Source organism: Orycteropus afer, unplaced genomic scaffold (assembly GCF_000298275.1).
Source record: "Orycteropus afer afer isolate SDZICR_OR568_19922 unplaced genomic scaffold, OryAfe1.0 scaffold00402, whole genome shotgun sequence".
Classification (NCBI taxonomy): Eukaryota; Metazoa; Chordata; class Mammalia; order Tubulidentata; family Orycteropodidae; genus Orycteropus; species Orycteropus afer.
The window spans coordinates 1,571,722-1,585,694 of NW_006921989.1; the positions used below are offsets into that span (position 1 = coordinate 1,571,722).

The following is a 13,973-nucleotide window of genomic DNA, read 5'->3' on the forward strand; positions in this document are numbered from 1 at the left end:
GACCCTGCGCGGCCGTGTCCGTGTTCCCTGGCGCCCGTCTCCTCACTATTGGCGACGCGAACGGCGAGATCCAGCGGCACGCGGAGCAGCAGGCGCTGCGCCTCGAGGTGCGCGCCGGCCCGGACGCAGCGAGCATCGCTCTTTACAGCCGTGAGTATGACGCTGCCGGGGCCGGGCCGAAAGCCGGCCGAATGGGGACTGCGCACGAGGCCGGCTTGGGCGGGGGTCTCTGAAGGAGCGGCACAGGTCCGAGGTACCGGGCCCGGGGACCTGAGCGTGAGGCGCTCTGAGCCGTGGGGGTCTGGCGGGGGTCTCAGACTGAGCTGAGGGCCTGGAATGTGAGCCAAGGGATGTGGGCGTAGGGGGCCTGGAGTGAGGGGTGTGAAAAACGGTGTCATGGGGCCGAGAGAGAAGAGAAGGCGTGCATGGTGGCCAGAGGGGTGAGACGCCCAGAGTAAGGAGGGACACAGGAAATGGAGCGAGGGCCCGGGATTTGGGTGTGGAGTGGGGGACTGAGAATGGAAGGTGGAAATCGGAGGAAGCAGGGGGTGTGGGGGCTGGGTGGGAAGGAAAGAGGGCCTGGGGTGTGGGAGGGCTGGGAGCCTCAGGGGCGGGTGTGGCCGCCCTTAGCAGGGAGGATGGTGGGCTGGGGGCTGCTCAGGACTGTTGGAAAGTGGTTGCCAGCCCGGGGTGGCCGGGAGGACTTGGTTCATCGTAAGTGGAGGGCTTGGCGGTCACAATCCAAGAATGGGAAACTCCTGGACGCAAGTGTGTGAGCCGCAGGATGTGCGCCTGGTGGAACTGTGTAGGGACAGGGCCGTGCCTGAAGTCCAGCTTGGAAGTAAGAGGTAACCTCCTTCGCCACAGTGCTGTCTTCTTTTTGGGGATGTGAGACGCTGGTTACATTTTCTGAAGCTTGATTGCCAAACTGACATTTCAGTGGAACAGAATCACAAAAGTATTTGCCCAGTACCCTAAGGCTTTGTAGTTTATCTTTTTTATTTTCTCTTGTTACTGTTTCGTTGCTTACCTGTTCTCTCTAATTCCTAGTTGGCGTTTTGTTGGTCTATTTCATTCAGCTTTGTCTTCCAGGGTTTCTTGCAGGATGCTCTGGGGAGGGAGGCCTCTTGCTGGCTTTGGCTTGTGTGAATTTTTTGCCACTTTGGGAATGGGGTGTTCCAAAGAGAAGCCTAGAGCAGTCGATTCTCACTCATAGGGTTTTCCCTGCACAGCGACTTTGAAAAGACAAGATTCAAGTATGACGCCTCTATTTGCTGGGGCAGAGTAGGGATCTTCTTGGACTGGAGAAGGAGGAGGTGGGAGAGGGGTGTCCCAGATGAGCATCAGTGCTCAGGACAGACACTGATGAAGCTCAGAATACAGACGTCAATAAGCATGCCATTCATTTTGCAAGCACTCATGGCCAACTTTGTCCTGGACAGAATAAAGTAGGGCAGCGTTCTTTAAACTTGAATCCCAGGGCTTATCCACAAAGGGCTTACTCTCAAGGAGTATTTTTGGTTGGTTGGTTTTGTTTTTATCCTTTCCCAATAAACTTTTTTATTTATGAAGTTGTAGATCTACAGAATTATGGTGAAGATAATACAGAGAGTTCCTGTATGTCCCACACGCAGGTTCCCCTTGTGAACATCTGACTCCAGAAGACTTTCTTACATTTTATGTTTTTGTTTGGTTGATAATCTTGATGTTATTATTTGTATTGCATACCAAAACCAAACCAAATGCATTGCCAGGGAGTCAATTCCGACTTGTTTAGGTGCCAGTGAGTTGGTTCCAACTTATAGTGACCGTATAAAGACAACACTTCTCTTTGAGAGGTAACTGCTAACTGAACCATGTTTAAAGAAGAGAAAGTCTGCATTTCAAACTGTGATCCTTATTCTGGGATGATCCATTCTCAAGTCTGGAAGAATTTTTTTCCTTTATCATGCCCAAGTAACAGTGGCATGGGGATAAGAGTGTGGCTTCTGGAGTTGGCCAGAGCTGGGCATATCAGTTTCCTAGGGTTACTGTAACAAATCACCATACACTTGATTTTAAATAACAGAAGTTGATTTTCTCATAGTTCTTGAGGCCAGAATCTGAAATCAAGGTGTCGGCAAGGCCATGCTCCCTCTAAAGTTTCTGAGGAGAATCGTTCTTCGCCTCTTCTAGCTCCAGGTGTTGCTTGGCTTATGGCAGCACCACTCCAGTCTTTTCCTCCTTACTCAGCATGGCTTTCTCTCCCTGCTATCTTTGTGAACTCATTTCTTCTTATAAAGACACCTGTCATTGCATTTATGGCCTAAATCCAGGATGATCTCATCTTGAGATTCTTAACTCAATTGCAGGTGCAAAAGCCCTTTTCTCAAATAAGGGTACCTTCACAGGTTCCAGGGATTAAACCAAAACCAAATTTATCCCACTGCCATTGAGTAGATTCCGACTCATAGCGACCCTTTAGGGCAGAATAGAACTGCCACATAGGGTTTCTGGGGCTGTCAATCTTTTACAGAAGCAGGCAGTTTAATCTTTTTCCTGCAGGGCAGCTGGTTGATTCGAACTATTGACCTTTTTGGTTAGCAGCCCAATGCTTTAACCACTACATCACCAGAGCTCCAGGGGTTAGGATGTAGAAATTTTGCTTTTGGTATACATTATTTAACCCACTACATGCATTAGCCTTGTGCCCTGTCATTTTACTAGCTGTGGAACTTTGCGCCTCAGTTTCCTCACCGGTAAAATGGGAGTGATAATAAGGTTGTGTGGCACAGTGTGTTTGCTCAAATGGACAAAGGCAGCACCTGCTCCCATAATGGGCTGGAGATGGCCACAAAGTTGGCTGAGTTACTGTTAGGGCGAGGCAGTCCTTATTTCTGAGAAGGATGGGAGAGAGCAGGTGCCCATGGAAGAATTGCTTTGAAGTGCCCCAGGGTGAGTGCAAAGTCCCAGGACTGGGATGCGAGGCCTGTATATGTATGGCTCTGAGAGCAGGCTAGGCACAGAGCATTCATCAACAGTTCCCTGGAAAAAGTCAGAGGTGGTCCGGCCGCAGGGTGAATGTGTGGCAGCTGGGTGGGCCACGAGGAAGCACCCTCTCGTGGCTTAGAGGTGAACCAGGCTGCTGGAAGCTTTAGGTCTTCTCTTTTAATTGCAAGTGTATATGTAACAAAACATTTGTCATTTCGTCATTCTTCACAGGCACAGCTGAGTGACAGTGTTCATCATGTTCAACCATCACCATTATGTTTCCAGGTCTTTTCATTACCTTTAACAGCAGTTTGGTGTCTCCTAAGCAGTGACTCTCCCTCCTGCCCACCCCTGGGAACCACTAATAAACTTTGGTCTCTATACACTTGTTTATCTTAGATAGTTCATGTAAGTGGGGTCATATAATTTGTTCTTTTGTGTCTGACTGAGTTCACGCAGCTCACTGTTTTCAAGGTTCTTCCCCATGATGACATTTATCAGCACTTCATGCTTTCTGGTTGACTAGTATTCCATTGTGTGAATGGCCCACATCTTGTTTATCCATTCACCTATTGATGGACATGTTGGTTTCCACCTTTTTGCTATTGTGAGTAGTGTTCTGGTGAACATCAGTGTATATGTATTGTGCTTCTGCTATCAAATCTTCAGGGTCTATACCTAGAAGTGGAATTGCTGGACTGTGTGGTGATTCTATGCCTAACTATTGAGGCCTTCTCTTGGGATGAACTTCCTTCCATAGCTTCAGCGTTTTCTAACTTGGACCCTTCCAGGGCCTGAGTGCTTTGGCCACGTGAGAAGATGTCGGGAACCCTGTTCCCCTCGCCTGCCCATTGTAATTTTCTAAGGAGAGAAAGGCAGGCAGTGTGCTATGTGCTGTTTGTGCTCCCAGACTTATGGTGTTTGAATCAGCCATGTTGGTGGGGCACAAGGTGAGGCCAGGACACCTGTATGAATCTTCCATTTCTTCATGTGTGAGAGGTAGACCAGAGGCATCTTTGGGTACTGGCAAGGGTCCTGAATGGGTGGTCTGACTGGTGTTGGTCACCAGCTATGTGGCCTTGAGCTACCCATTTCATTTCCTGGGCCTGCTTCTTCACTTGTAGCAGCACTTGCCTGTTCACAGCCTCAGTTTACTCATCTGCAACTTGGATTCCAGGACTGTGGGTGAAATAGACTGACGTGTAGAGCAGGCTGTAGCAAGCATTTGGTAAATGGTAGGTATTGTTACAGATATCCTTGACAGTGATATTACTTGTGTGGAGTAGTGAAGAGCTTGCCTTTCTAGGAAGGGATCCCTTAGGCTGCAAGGATGCCCAGATGTCTTGCCCCCTTGGAGGATGGGAGAGGGACTTCTGGGCTATGACCTTTGCTGGACTCAGTAGAGCCCAGAGAGGAGGGTGGGTAGCTGGACTTACAGCCTTGTTACAGTACCTGAGGTCTGTACCATCCATGTGGGAAAGCTGATAGCTTCAGAGGGCCCTGTCCTGGTCACTTAGCAGTGAATGCTAGCTCCCATCCCCACCCCCACCCCTTCTTGCCACTTGATGTCATCTTGGCCTGTATCCATGGGCTTGGCCAAATGGCAGCTACCAAAACCAGACTCTCTTCCCTGAGCAGAGGTAGAGCCTTTTGGCATGGGCTTCTGAGGCCTTGAAGCTTTGGCAAGACCTCTGGATTTCTTGGACTCTGGCAGCCCTCCCCTTGAAAAGGGAGGGAGCTTCTCGGGGAAGCCCGTTGTGGGACGGCTGGGCCGGAGAACAGAATAAATGCTCAGTTCCCCAGCCTGATACATCCTTTCTGGATATGACTGTGTCACTTTTCTTTCTTGGTCAGCACGAGTCAATTTGGTTGGTTCTCTGAGCTGAACCCACCTTCTTTGTTAAGAAGAGATGTACCCAGGACTGGTTCTGGCAGGGTCTGTGTTTCAGTTTGTGAGAGCCATGCTAGGGTCTGGAAAACCCAGAAAAAACCCCTTCTTAAAAAGAGGGTTGTAGACCATTCATCATAGCCAAAAAGGGGGAAACAACTCAAGTGTCCCTCTCCAGATGAATGGATGAACAAAATACGGTATGCTGTTCAGTGGGCTCTTACTCAACCATAAAGAGAAAGGAAGTCTTGTACACGCTGCCACATGGATGAGCTTGGAGATAGCATGCTGAGTGAAATATGTCAGTCGGAAAAGGATACATATTGTATGATTCTGTTTATATGAAATACTTAAACTAAGGGAGCTCTGGTAGTGTAGTGCCTAAGGCACTTGACTGCTAACCAGAAGGCTGGCGGTTCAAACCCACCAGCCACTCCTCGGAAGGAAGATGGGGCAATCTACTTCCGTAGTGATACTGCCTCGGAAACCCAAGGAGGGGTCGCTATGAGTCGTGTCCGACTCGACGGCACATAACAGCAACAACAAAGGCAAACGCATAGAGGGCAAAGTTTGTCGGTGGTCACTGGGGCTAGGGAATTATTGTTGAAGGGATGCTGAGTTTCTGGTAAGGGTGATGAAAACCTTTTGGAAATGCAGAGTGGTGATGCTGAATTGTATACTTAAACATGGTTACAGTGGCAAACTATTATATTGATTTTACCACAGTAAAAGAAAGAAACAGAAATGTAAAGAATCGCCTGCTGCCACAGACTCACCTGACTTCTTGGTGACTTCCTTTAGCCACACTCCCCTTCGGCCCCTCTCTGCTGTGTGTGGCATAGGGAGGGTAGAACCAAATAACACAAGAAACCCATTGCCCTCGAGTTGGTTGCAATCTATAGTGACCCTATAGGACAGAATACAACTTCTCCATAAGGTTTCCAATCCTTTACAGAAAGAGCCTTGGTAGCACAGTGGTTAAGTGCTTGGTTGACATTCGAAAAGTTGGCAGTTTGAACCCACCAGCCACTTCGTGGGAGAGAAATGTGGCAGTCTGGCTCCATAAAGATTTCAGCTTTGTAAACCCTCTGGGCTAGTTCTGCTCTGTCTTATAGAGTGGCTACTTGATGGCAATGTGTTTGATTCTTGTGGTTTTAATCTTTATGGAAGCAGACTGCCACATCTTACTCCCATGGAGCAGCTTGTGGGTTCAAACTACCGACTTTGTGTAGCAGTCAAGTCCTTAGCAATTGTACCACCAGGGCTCCTTGTAGGGAGAAGACGGAAGAGTTTACGTACCAGCCTTTAGGACATCCATGGGAGAAAGGTGAGATAGTCTACTTCCATAAAAATGTATAGCCTGGGAAATCCTGTGGGGCAGTCCTCCTCTGTCCTGTAGGGTCACCGTGAATTGGAATCCACTCTACGGCAGCTAGTTTGGTTTTGGTTTTAGGACATTCAGTGTTGAGCTGGGGTGACAGCTGAGAAAGTTGTTAACACTGGAAGGGTGTTTGTGTTTCATTGGTGCCTGTGAGTTGCTAATGGCTACTGTTGTTTATTGAACATTTACTGTGTCTAGCATCATCCTGTGTCGATCAACTCAAATGTTTGACCTTGGAAAGAGCCAGGGAAAGGATAGTAGTATAAATCAGGGGTCAGCAGACTATGGCGTGTGGGCCACATTGGGCCTGTGGCCTATTTTTATACAGTGAAAGCCAAGAGAGGGTTTATTTGTGAAGGGTTTATTTAAAAAACAAAGACATTCAACTGAGACCTCAGAGTGGCTCACAAAACCTATAGTCTTTACTAGTAAAGCCCTTTACAGAAAAAGCTTGACAGCCCCTGGGAGGAATGAATGAAGGAGGTGGTGAGAGGGGGAGCTGTTGGGAAATCATGCCCCAGCCAGCGTGCTAGATCTGCCACAGCTCTAAGAAACGGAAAATCCTTTTTCTTTTTTTTTTTTTGATTAAGTTTCCTGGTCAAAAAACTAAAACCAGACCTACTGCCATCGAATCAGTTCCAGCATTGTGACCCTAGGACAGAGTAGAACTGTCCCATAGGGTTTCTAAGGCTGTCAGTCTTTATGAAAGCAGACTGCCTCATTTTTCTCCCACGGAGCAACTAGCTGGTGTGTTTGAACTGCCGACCTTGTGGTTAGCAGCCACTTTATGCTTTAACCACTAAGCCACCAGAGCTCCTATTTTCTGATTGTGGAGGCCAAATACAGTCCACTTTCTTCATTGTGGGTGGACTAACTGACCTGTCAGTTGGGGCCCTTGCTGTATGTTAAAACTAAAAAAAAACCAAAACAAAAAAAAACCTCACTGCCATTGAGTTGATTCTGACCTCTCCTTGGGTTTCTGAGGTGGTATCTCAATGCCCTTCCTTCCAAGGAGTGGCTGGTGGGTTTGAACCACCAGCCTTCTGGTTAGCAGTCAAATGCTTTAGGCACTGTGCCACCAGAGCTCCTTGCTTTATGTTACCACTCAAAAAAAAAAAAAACCCAACCCAATGCCATTGAATCATTCCAACTCATAGTGAACCTCATTGGGTTTCCAAGGTGTCAATCTTTACAGAAGTCAGTTGTCTCATCTTTCTGCGGAACAGCTGGTGGGTTTGAACTGCTAACTTTCTGGTTAGCAGCCAAATGCCTTACCCACTATATTGCCAGAGCTTCTTATGTTACCACTGTTGTTGTTGTTATGCACCATCGAGTCAGACCCGACTCATGGAGACCTCTCCTTGGGTTTCCAAGGCAGTATCACTATGGAAGTAGATTGCCCAACCTTCCTTCCGAGGAGTGGCTGGTGGGTTTGAACCGCCAGCCTTTGGGTTAGCAGTCAAATGCCTTAGGCACTATGCTACTACTAGTCCTTAATGCTATGACTTTAGTAACATCAATCCCATTTAAATTGGTGGAAAACAGAGGTGAGAGGATTTGACCCAGTGACGTTGTTGATAGGCAGCAGCGGCTTTGGAATTTAGGGCTCCTGGCCCCTCTGCCTTACTTGAGAGTGGTTCAGAGAAGGGAAGATGGCCAAGATTCAACTTGGCTGTGTAAAACAGAGACCCATGGTAGCAATGTCTTAAATAAGTGCTCAGACCCAGGTGCTTCCAGTTAACCCTTTTCCACTATTCCCATGGTTTGGTCTTGTCAATGTGGTTCAGCATGGTAGCTGAAGTCGTGCCATTACACCCTCATTTACAGACACCATTGTTTCCAGTTGGAAGGGACAGAGGAGAAAGGGTGCAAAGTACAAAGGCCGGCTGTCTGTTAAGGAAAGTTCTCAGAAGCTACTTTGAGTCTCTTCAGTCTTCATTCCCTTGGTTAGAGTATAGTCACATGGTCATTGCTAGCTGCAAGGGTGGCTGGGAGATGTAGTCTTTAATCTGAGCATACATGTGCTTAGTTAAATTCCGGGTGTAGTGCCTAAGGCATTTGACTGCTAACTAGAAGGTTGGTGGTTCAAACCCACCAGCTACTCCACCCAAGGAAGATGGGGCAATCTACTGCTATAAAGATTTACCACCTTGGAAGCCCAGTGGGGGTTGCTGTGAGTTGGAGTCGACTCGATAGCAGTGAGTTTGGTTTTTGATTCTATTTCTGTGGGAAGGAGCCCTGGTGACACAGTTGTTAAGTGCTTGGCTGCTAACAGAAAGGTTGGCAATTTGAACCCACCCAGCAACTCTGCAGGAGAAAAACATGGCATGGTCTGCTTCCATAAAAATTATAGCCAAGAAAACTTAAAGGTTGGTTTTACTTTGTCACAAGGATTCCTTGAGTTGGAAATTGATTACGGCACCTAACAACATGGGAGAGTGAACAGATACTGGGAGATAGTCAGCAACCTTGGGTAAGATGTGGACCTGGCCAGAGTGTTGGAAGAAGCGTTTCTGGGTTATAGAGCGGTGCGGGGTTGGGGAGTGGGCAGGGGGTGGACAAGATGGGCAGCAGTCTGGCTTGAAGCAGAGAAGCTTTGCTGCCCACCAGTGGTGTAACTGGGTCAAGTCGTTTCACCCGTTTTCCACCAATGACATGGGATTGCTATCACTGAGCTCACAGGATTAAGGACTAGTAGTTCTGAAGAGCCCAGGTGGTGCATCGGTTAAGCACTCAGCAAACCTACCAGCTGCTCTCTGGAAGAAAGATTTGGCAGTCCACTTCTATAAAGATTATGGCCTTGGAGACCCTGTGGGGCAGTTCTACCCTGTCTTGTAGGGTCACTATGAGTCAGATTCCACTTGACAGCAATGGGTTTTGGCAGTAACATAGCAGCAGCAGAGTAGGTAAAGGAGGAAACAAAGTTGGGCCATGTGGCAGGGCCTTTTCCCTGTATGCTGTTAGGAGCTGCAGGAGGGCCTGATTTTTTTGTGGGGGGGGATGGTTTCTGAAGCTACTTTGGCGCAGGATGCAGAGTTGACTGGATCAGGGAGAGAGACGCCTGAGGCAGCGTCTGTCTCCACTAGAGGACCCAACAGGAATGTGACCGCGTGGTTTCACCTTAGCCTGCACTGGAGCATGTCAGCGCTCAGTTATGTCATGGAACAAAGGGTGAATCCTGACCAGGGCACTGGATACCAGACGGCAAGGAGGCTCAGACCTATGGCCAGGGGTCGGGAACAGCCTGCCACTGGGGTTTGCTTGGCTGTGCCTAGGTTAAAATAAAAGTTCACTCCACTATTTCAAAAACTGAATGATTTCACATTAAAACGTGACTTTATATATACCTCAGAAAAATGGGAAAGGCTGGCTGCCTGGCCTGCATGGCCCTCTAGCTGAACTGAACAGCTCTGCTTCAGAAGGGACCTTGTCCACCTGGATGGGCCACAGTCCTTTCCTGCCTGCTGTCACCCCAGTATAGAGGCCTGGTGCTAGTTGCCTCTCATTTGCACTGATTTGTTTCTTAAAATGGATGTTTTAAGCCCAGGTTTCTGTCCAGAGTGGGAGAGGGGCTCTTATCTCAGCCCACGGTACACTCATTTTCATTACTCTACCCTCCCTCTAGGCAGCAGTTTGAGCTTGAGCCTTGGAGGGGTGGTTGCAGCAAGTTCCAGGGCCTGCGGCTGTGCGCTCATCTCCCGGACCCTCTGCTCCCTCATCTGTATGCACTGCAGTATGCCATAGGCCCTCATTGGAGAGCTGGAAATCCAAACATTCTGAAAATATATCTTATTTTTGCTACTCATTTGCCAGCAAGATCTGACCTGATGTGACCTCCTATGGTGCAAAATCTGACCAGAGCTGACATGTGAGGCTATTTATAATCTTTATGGAGCCAATTTAGAATGAACGTTCACACTCTTCCTTGCAAAAATTTTGCTTGATTACGGGTGCTGCTGAGACTGCGGGGGAATATTATGCATTGTCTCTATTTTGTTACCTTTATAAAGCTTAAAAAGTTTTCAATCAGAAACAACATGGGGCTCCACTCGTTTCACGTAAGAGGCCTGTGAGCCTGTCACAGAGTTGTTGGGCACTTTTGTGACATCATAAGTGAGCATTGTGAGTGCTGGGATTATATGTGTGGGTCTGGACCAGGTGAGCATCAGGTCCTTTAGAAGAGAAGTGTGTGGCATGGACTCAGCAGTGACTCTGAGCTGTCAGGGCAGAGAGACCAGGGCACCAGCAGAATGGGATGAAGGCTAGGAAGCCCTCGACGCTAGTGCAGTTCCTTCCCAGGGCACCCTGCTTTGTGTTACAGGACATCATGGCCAACAGGAGGGGATGGACCCACTTAGAAGAGAGAACTGGAGCGAGGGGCCGATCTGGGAGCTGCTGCCCCAGAGTGGAGAGTTGAGGCCAGGAGAGGGTTCAGTCCATGGATGGGCCTCTTGGAGTTTCCACAATGCTCTCAAAATTATACCTAGTTTTGGTGAGGACCTCTGCATGGGACAGAAGGACGAGAGTCAGTGACTGTGGCCTTGCACAATCCTCCCAGCCTCAGGGTCCTCATCTGTAGAGAGGGGTGACAGTTGAGTCCCTGGAGGGGGCGATGACCATGAGAACCTGCATAAAATGCTCCACCCTGGCACTGAGCAAGCACTTGGTAGCTGGGCTTTGACGTGGCAGTTGATGCTCTGTGTGTTTTTCTGGGGAGAGGCTCCCCTGCTTTCATCAGATTCTCAAAGGGATATGTGACTAGGGAAGGTTGAGAGTCCCTGGAGGGTAGTGCCGAATAGAGGGCTGGGACAATTGCCCCTGGTTTTCAAAAATAGTTTTAAATGAGGTGAAATTCTTATAAAATTAACAGTTTTAAAGCGAAATTTTCATAAAACAATTCAGTGATATTTTAGTACACCACAGTGTTTGCATCCACCACCTCTGTGTAGTTCCAAACCATTTTCATCACCTCAAAGGAAACCCCCAAAAAGCCAAACCCACTCGAGTCAGTTCCTATGCATAGTGACCCTATAGAGTAGAACTGCCCCAGGGTTTCTAGTCTTTACATAAGTAGACTGCCACATTTTTTTCCCATGGAGCAGCTAGTGAGTTTGAACCGCGGACCTTTTGGTTGTCAGCTGAGTGCTTTAACCACTGCACCACTAGTCCTTTTTTTTTTTTTTTTTTTAATTTTATTTTGATTTGGGTGAAAATTTACAGAGTAAATTCACTTTTCATACAGCAGTTCACATAATATACTTTGTCTCATGTCATTGACCAAAATTTACAATGCAACAGCTCCCCTCCCACTTCCTCCCCATAGTTACCTCTTCCCAGTGTCCATCCCTCCATACTCTCCTGCCCCCTGAGCTGTCTCCCTGTGCATAAGCAGCCCTTCCTTCTCCCATGATTGTTCTCTCCAGGGTGTGTGTCTACTTGAGGTAAATGTTTAATTCACATGCCTGTACTTTGTTTGGCTGGAAACCACAGGTGTGGCTTCAATTCCAGACCTGCAGGGCAGCTAGGGGCCATAGTCTCAGTGGTTCCACCAGGCTCTATTGGACCAGCAAACTTGGTCCCCACCTTTTTTTTTTTTGCCTCCAAATGATTTTGAGTTTTGTTCCACATTGTTCTCCCTCTCTATGCAGGATCTCCTACATCCTTTCCAAGTGGATGACAGTGGTAGCCAGGCACCATCTAGTTCTTCTGGAAACTCTGTACCCATTAAGTAGTCCTTCCCTACCATTGCTCTCCCAGCCCTGGCTTTCTGTCTCTGTTTTGGGTATTTCACATAGATGGAATCATACAGCGTGTGATCTTTTGGGTCTTCTTTCACTTAGCCCGTTTTCCAAGCTTATCCACATTAGTAGAACTTACTGATGATCAATTTCTCTTTATGGTTAAGCACGTCCTGTTTATCCGTTATCTGCTGGTGGGCATTTTGGCTGTTGGCTATTGTGAATAGTGCTGCAGTGAACATTGGTGCACGTGTGTCTGTTTGCATCCCTGCTTTCAGTTCTTTTGAGTATATACCTAGGAGTGGCATTGCTGGGTCACATGTTAGTTCCATGTTTAGGTTTTTAGGGAACCTGTCCCTGCTTTGTGAGGGATGGCATGCAGTTAGTGGGCAAGGTGGGAAAGCTGTGTGGGCCAGGGGTGCCTTGCCTGCAGTAGTGGGACAGGCTTTGAAAGCACAAGAACAAGAGGTCAGAGCACTGGAGAGTCAAGGAAAGTCAAGGAAAGGTCACAAGATTTCTGATCAGGAGGAGGCAGGCATCCTCAGCAGTGGGGCTGCAGTGGGGGAGGGGCCCCAGCCAGATGGCAGGTCTAGGGAGGAGGATGGTAGAAATAGGAAGTGGGGAAGCCATCCTCCTCCAGCAGGAGTCTGACAGCTCACCCTGGCAACCCCCCCCCCCTTATCTGACAATGGGGAAACCCGACCTTTCATTCAACCAGAAATAAGTATTGAGAGGGGACTCTGCTGTTGTTTTCGTACAGTAGTTACCAGTCATTCCTTTTAAACTGTCAGAAAAAATTTATTGTCTGTTGTGTGCCAGTGACTCATTCAGGAGCTAGGGATACAATGACGACTAAGATTAACATAGAGTCCCGTATTTGGGGGTCTGGGGGCCGTAGTATGACAGGCACTAAATCAGTAATCATGTAAACATCCTGGTGCCCAGCTGAGGTGGTTGAGAAAGGCTGAGTGTGTCTGCTTTCATGAGGAGGGTCTAGGAGGACTAGAAGGGGGGTTGGCCAAGGCCTGCTCAAGAAGGGGCATTAAAGCCACCGGTAGAAGAGCAGGTGAGGCCGAGGGCACAGTAGGGCATGGTGGTTAAGAGCATAGACCAGAGCCAGCTGTCCAGGCCCTTGCTTCTCCCTCTCACCATCCACGTAACCCCTCTGTGCTTCTGTCTCCTTGCCTGAGAGCATCAACCTTAGAGGATTGTTGTGAGTTAATAGAACCAAGTCCCCTTGAGGGGTGTGGAACTTCCTGGGGCTCAGCATGGCTAAGGGGCAACCAGGGAGCTGGGAGAGGCAGTAGGCCTAGTGGGGCTTGGCCTTTTATCTGGGAGTGCTAGGGAGGGAAGTGATGATGCCTGTGGTCCACCACCAGGCTCAAGCCCAGTTCTGCCTTGTCCTTTTATAGCAGGGTGACCATGGGCAAATGACTTAACCTCCTTAAACCTCAATTTCCTTGTTGGTGGGGTGGATTCACTTAAGGGGCTTGGCTGGTGAAAGGCAGCCATGGCGAGAGTGGTTATCTGGGCCTGGAGACATAGCCCTGTGCCGGGTAGACCTGGTCCCCACTGTTGGTTGGTGCAGTCTAAGCCTTGGGGAGCAGAGAGAAGGTGGACAAGGAGTCCCATCTCCCCACCCTGCTGGGGAAATAGCCAGGGAGTAGCTGTTGACCAGAATGGCAACCAAGGCGCTAAGTGGGGAAGGAGGCTGGCCTGACTGGAGAGTGAGTGGAGGTGGATAGGAGGGAACTCATGGGGACCTGGAGGGGCAGCTGATCCAGGCGGGCAGCCAGGGTCTGTGATCTTGCTCGTGTCATTCCTGCTGCTCTCATTCCTGGATCCCCATCCCACTCTAGCCCACTGTGCCTGTGGTAGTGCTCCTCTCTCCCTCCTCCACATCCCAGACTAGATCCTGCACTTTGGCAGCCCTCCCTGGGTTAAAAGCTATTGTGGGCCGAGCAGACCTGGGTCCAAGGCCTTGCCTTGGTCTGTG

General features: G+C 48.7%; 1 protein-coding gene across 1 annotated transcript in view; it reads left to right on the forward strand.

Moving 5' to 3' along the window:
• CARM1 (coactivator associated arginine methyltransferase 1) overlaps positions 1-13,973 on the forward strand; it is a 54,922-nt gene that overhangs the window by 563 nt on the left and 40,386 nt on the right. The window contains exon 2 of the mRNA XM_007953591.1: positions 1-150. Coding sequence (XP_007951782.1) covers positions 1-150 — 150 coding nt within the window. The remainder of the gene's footprint in view (positions 151-13,973) is intronic.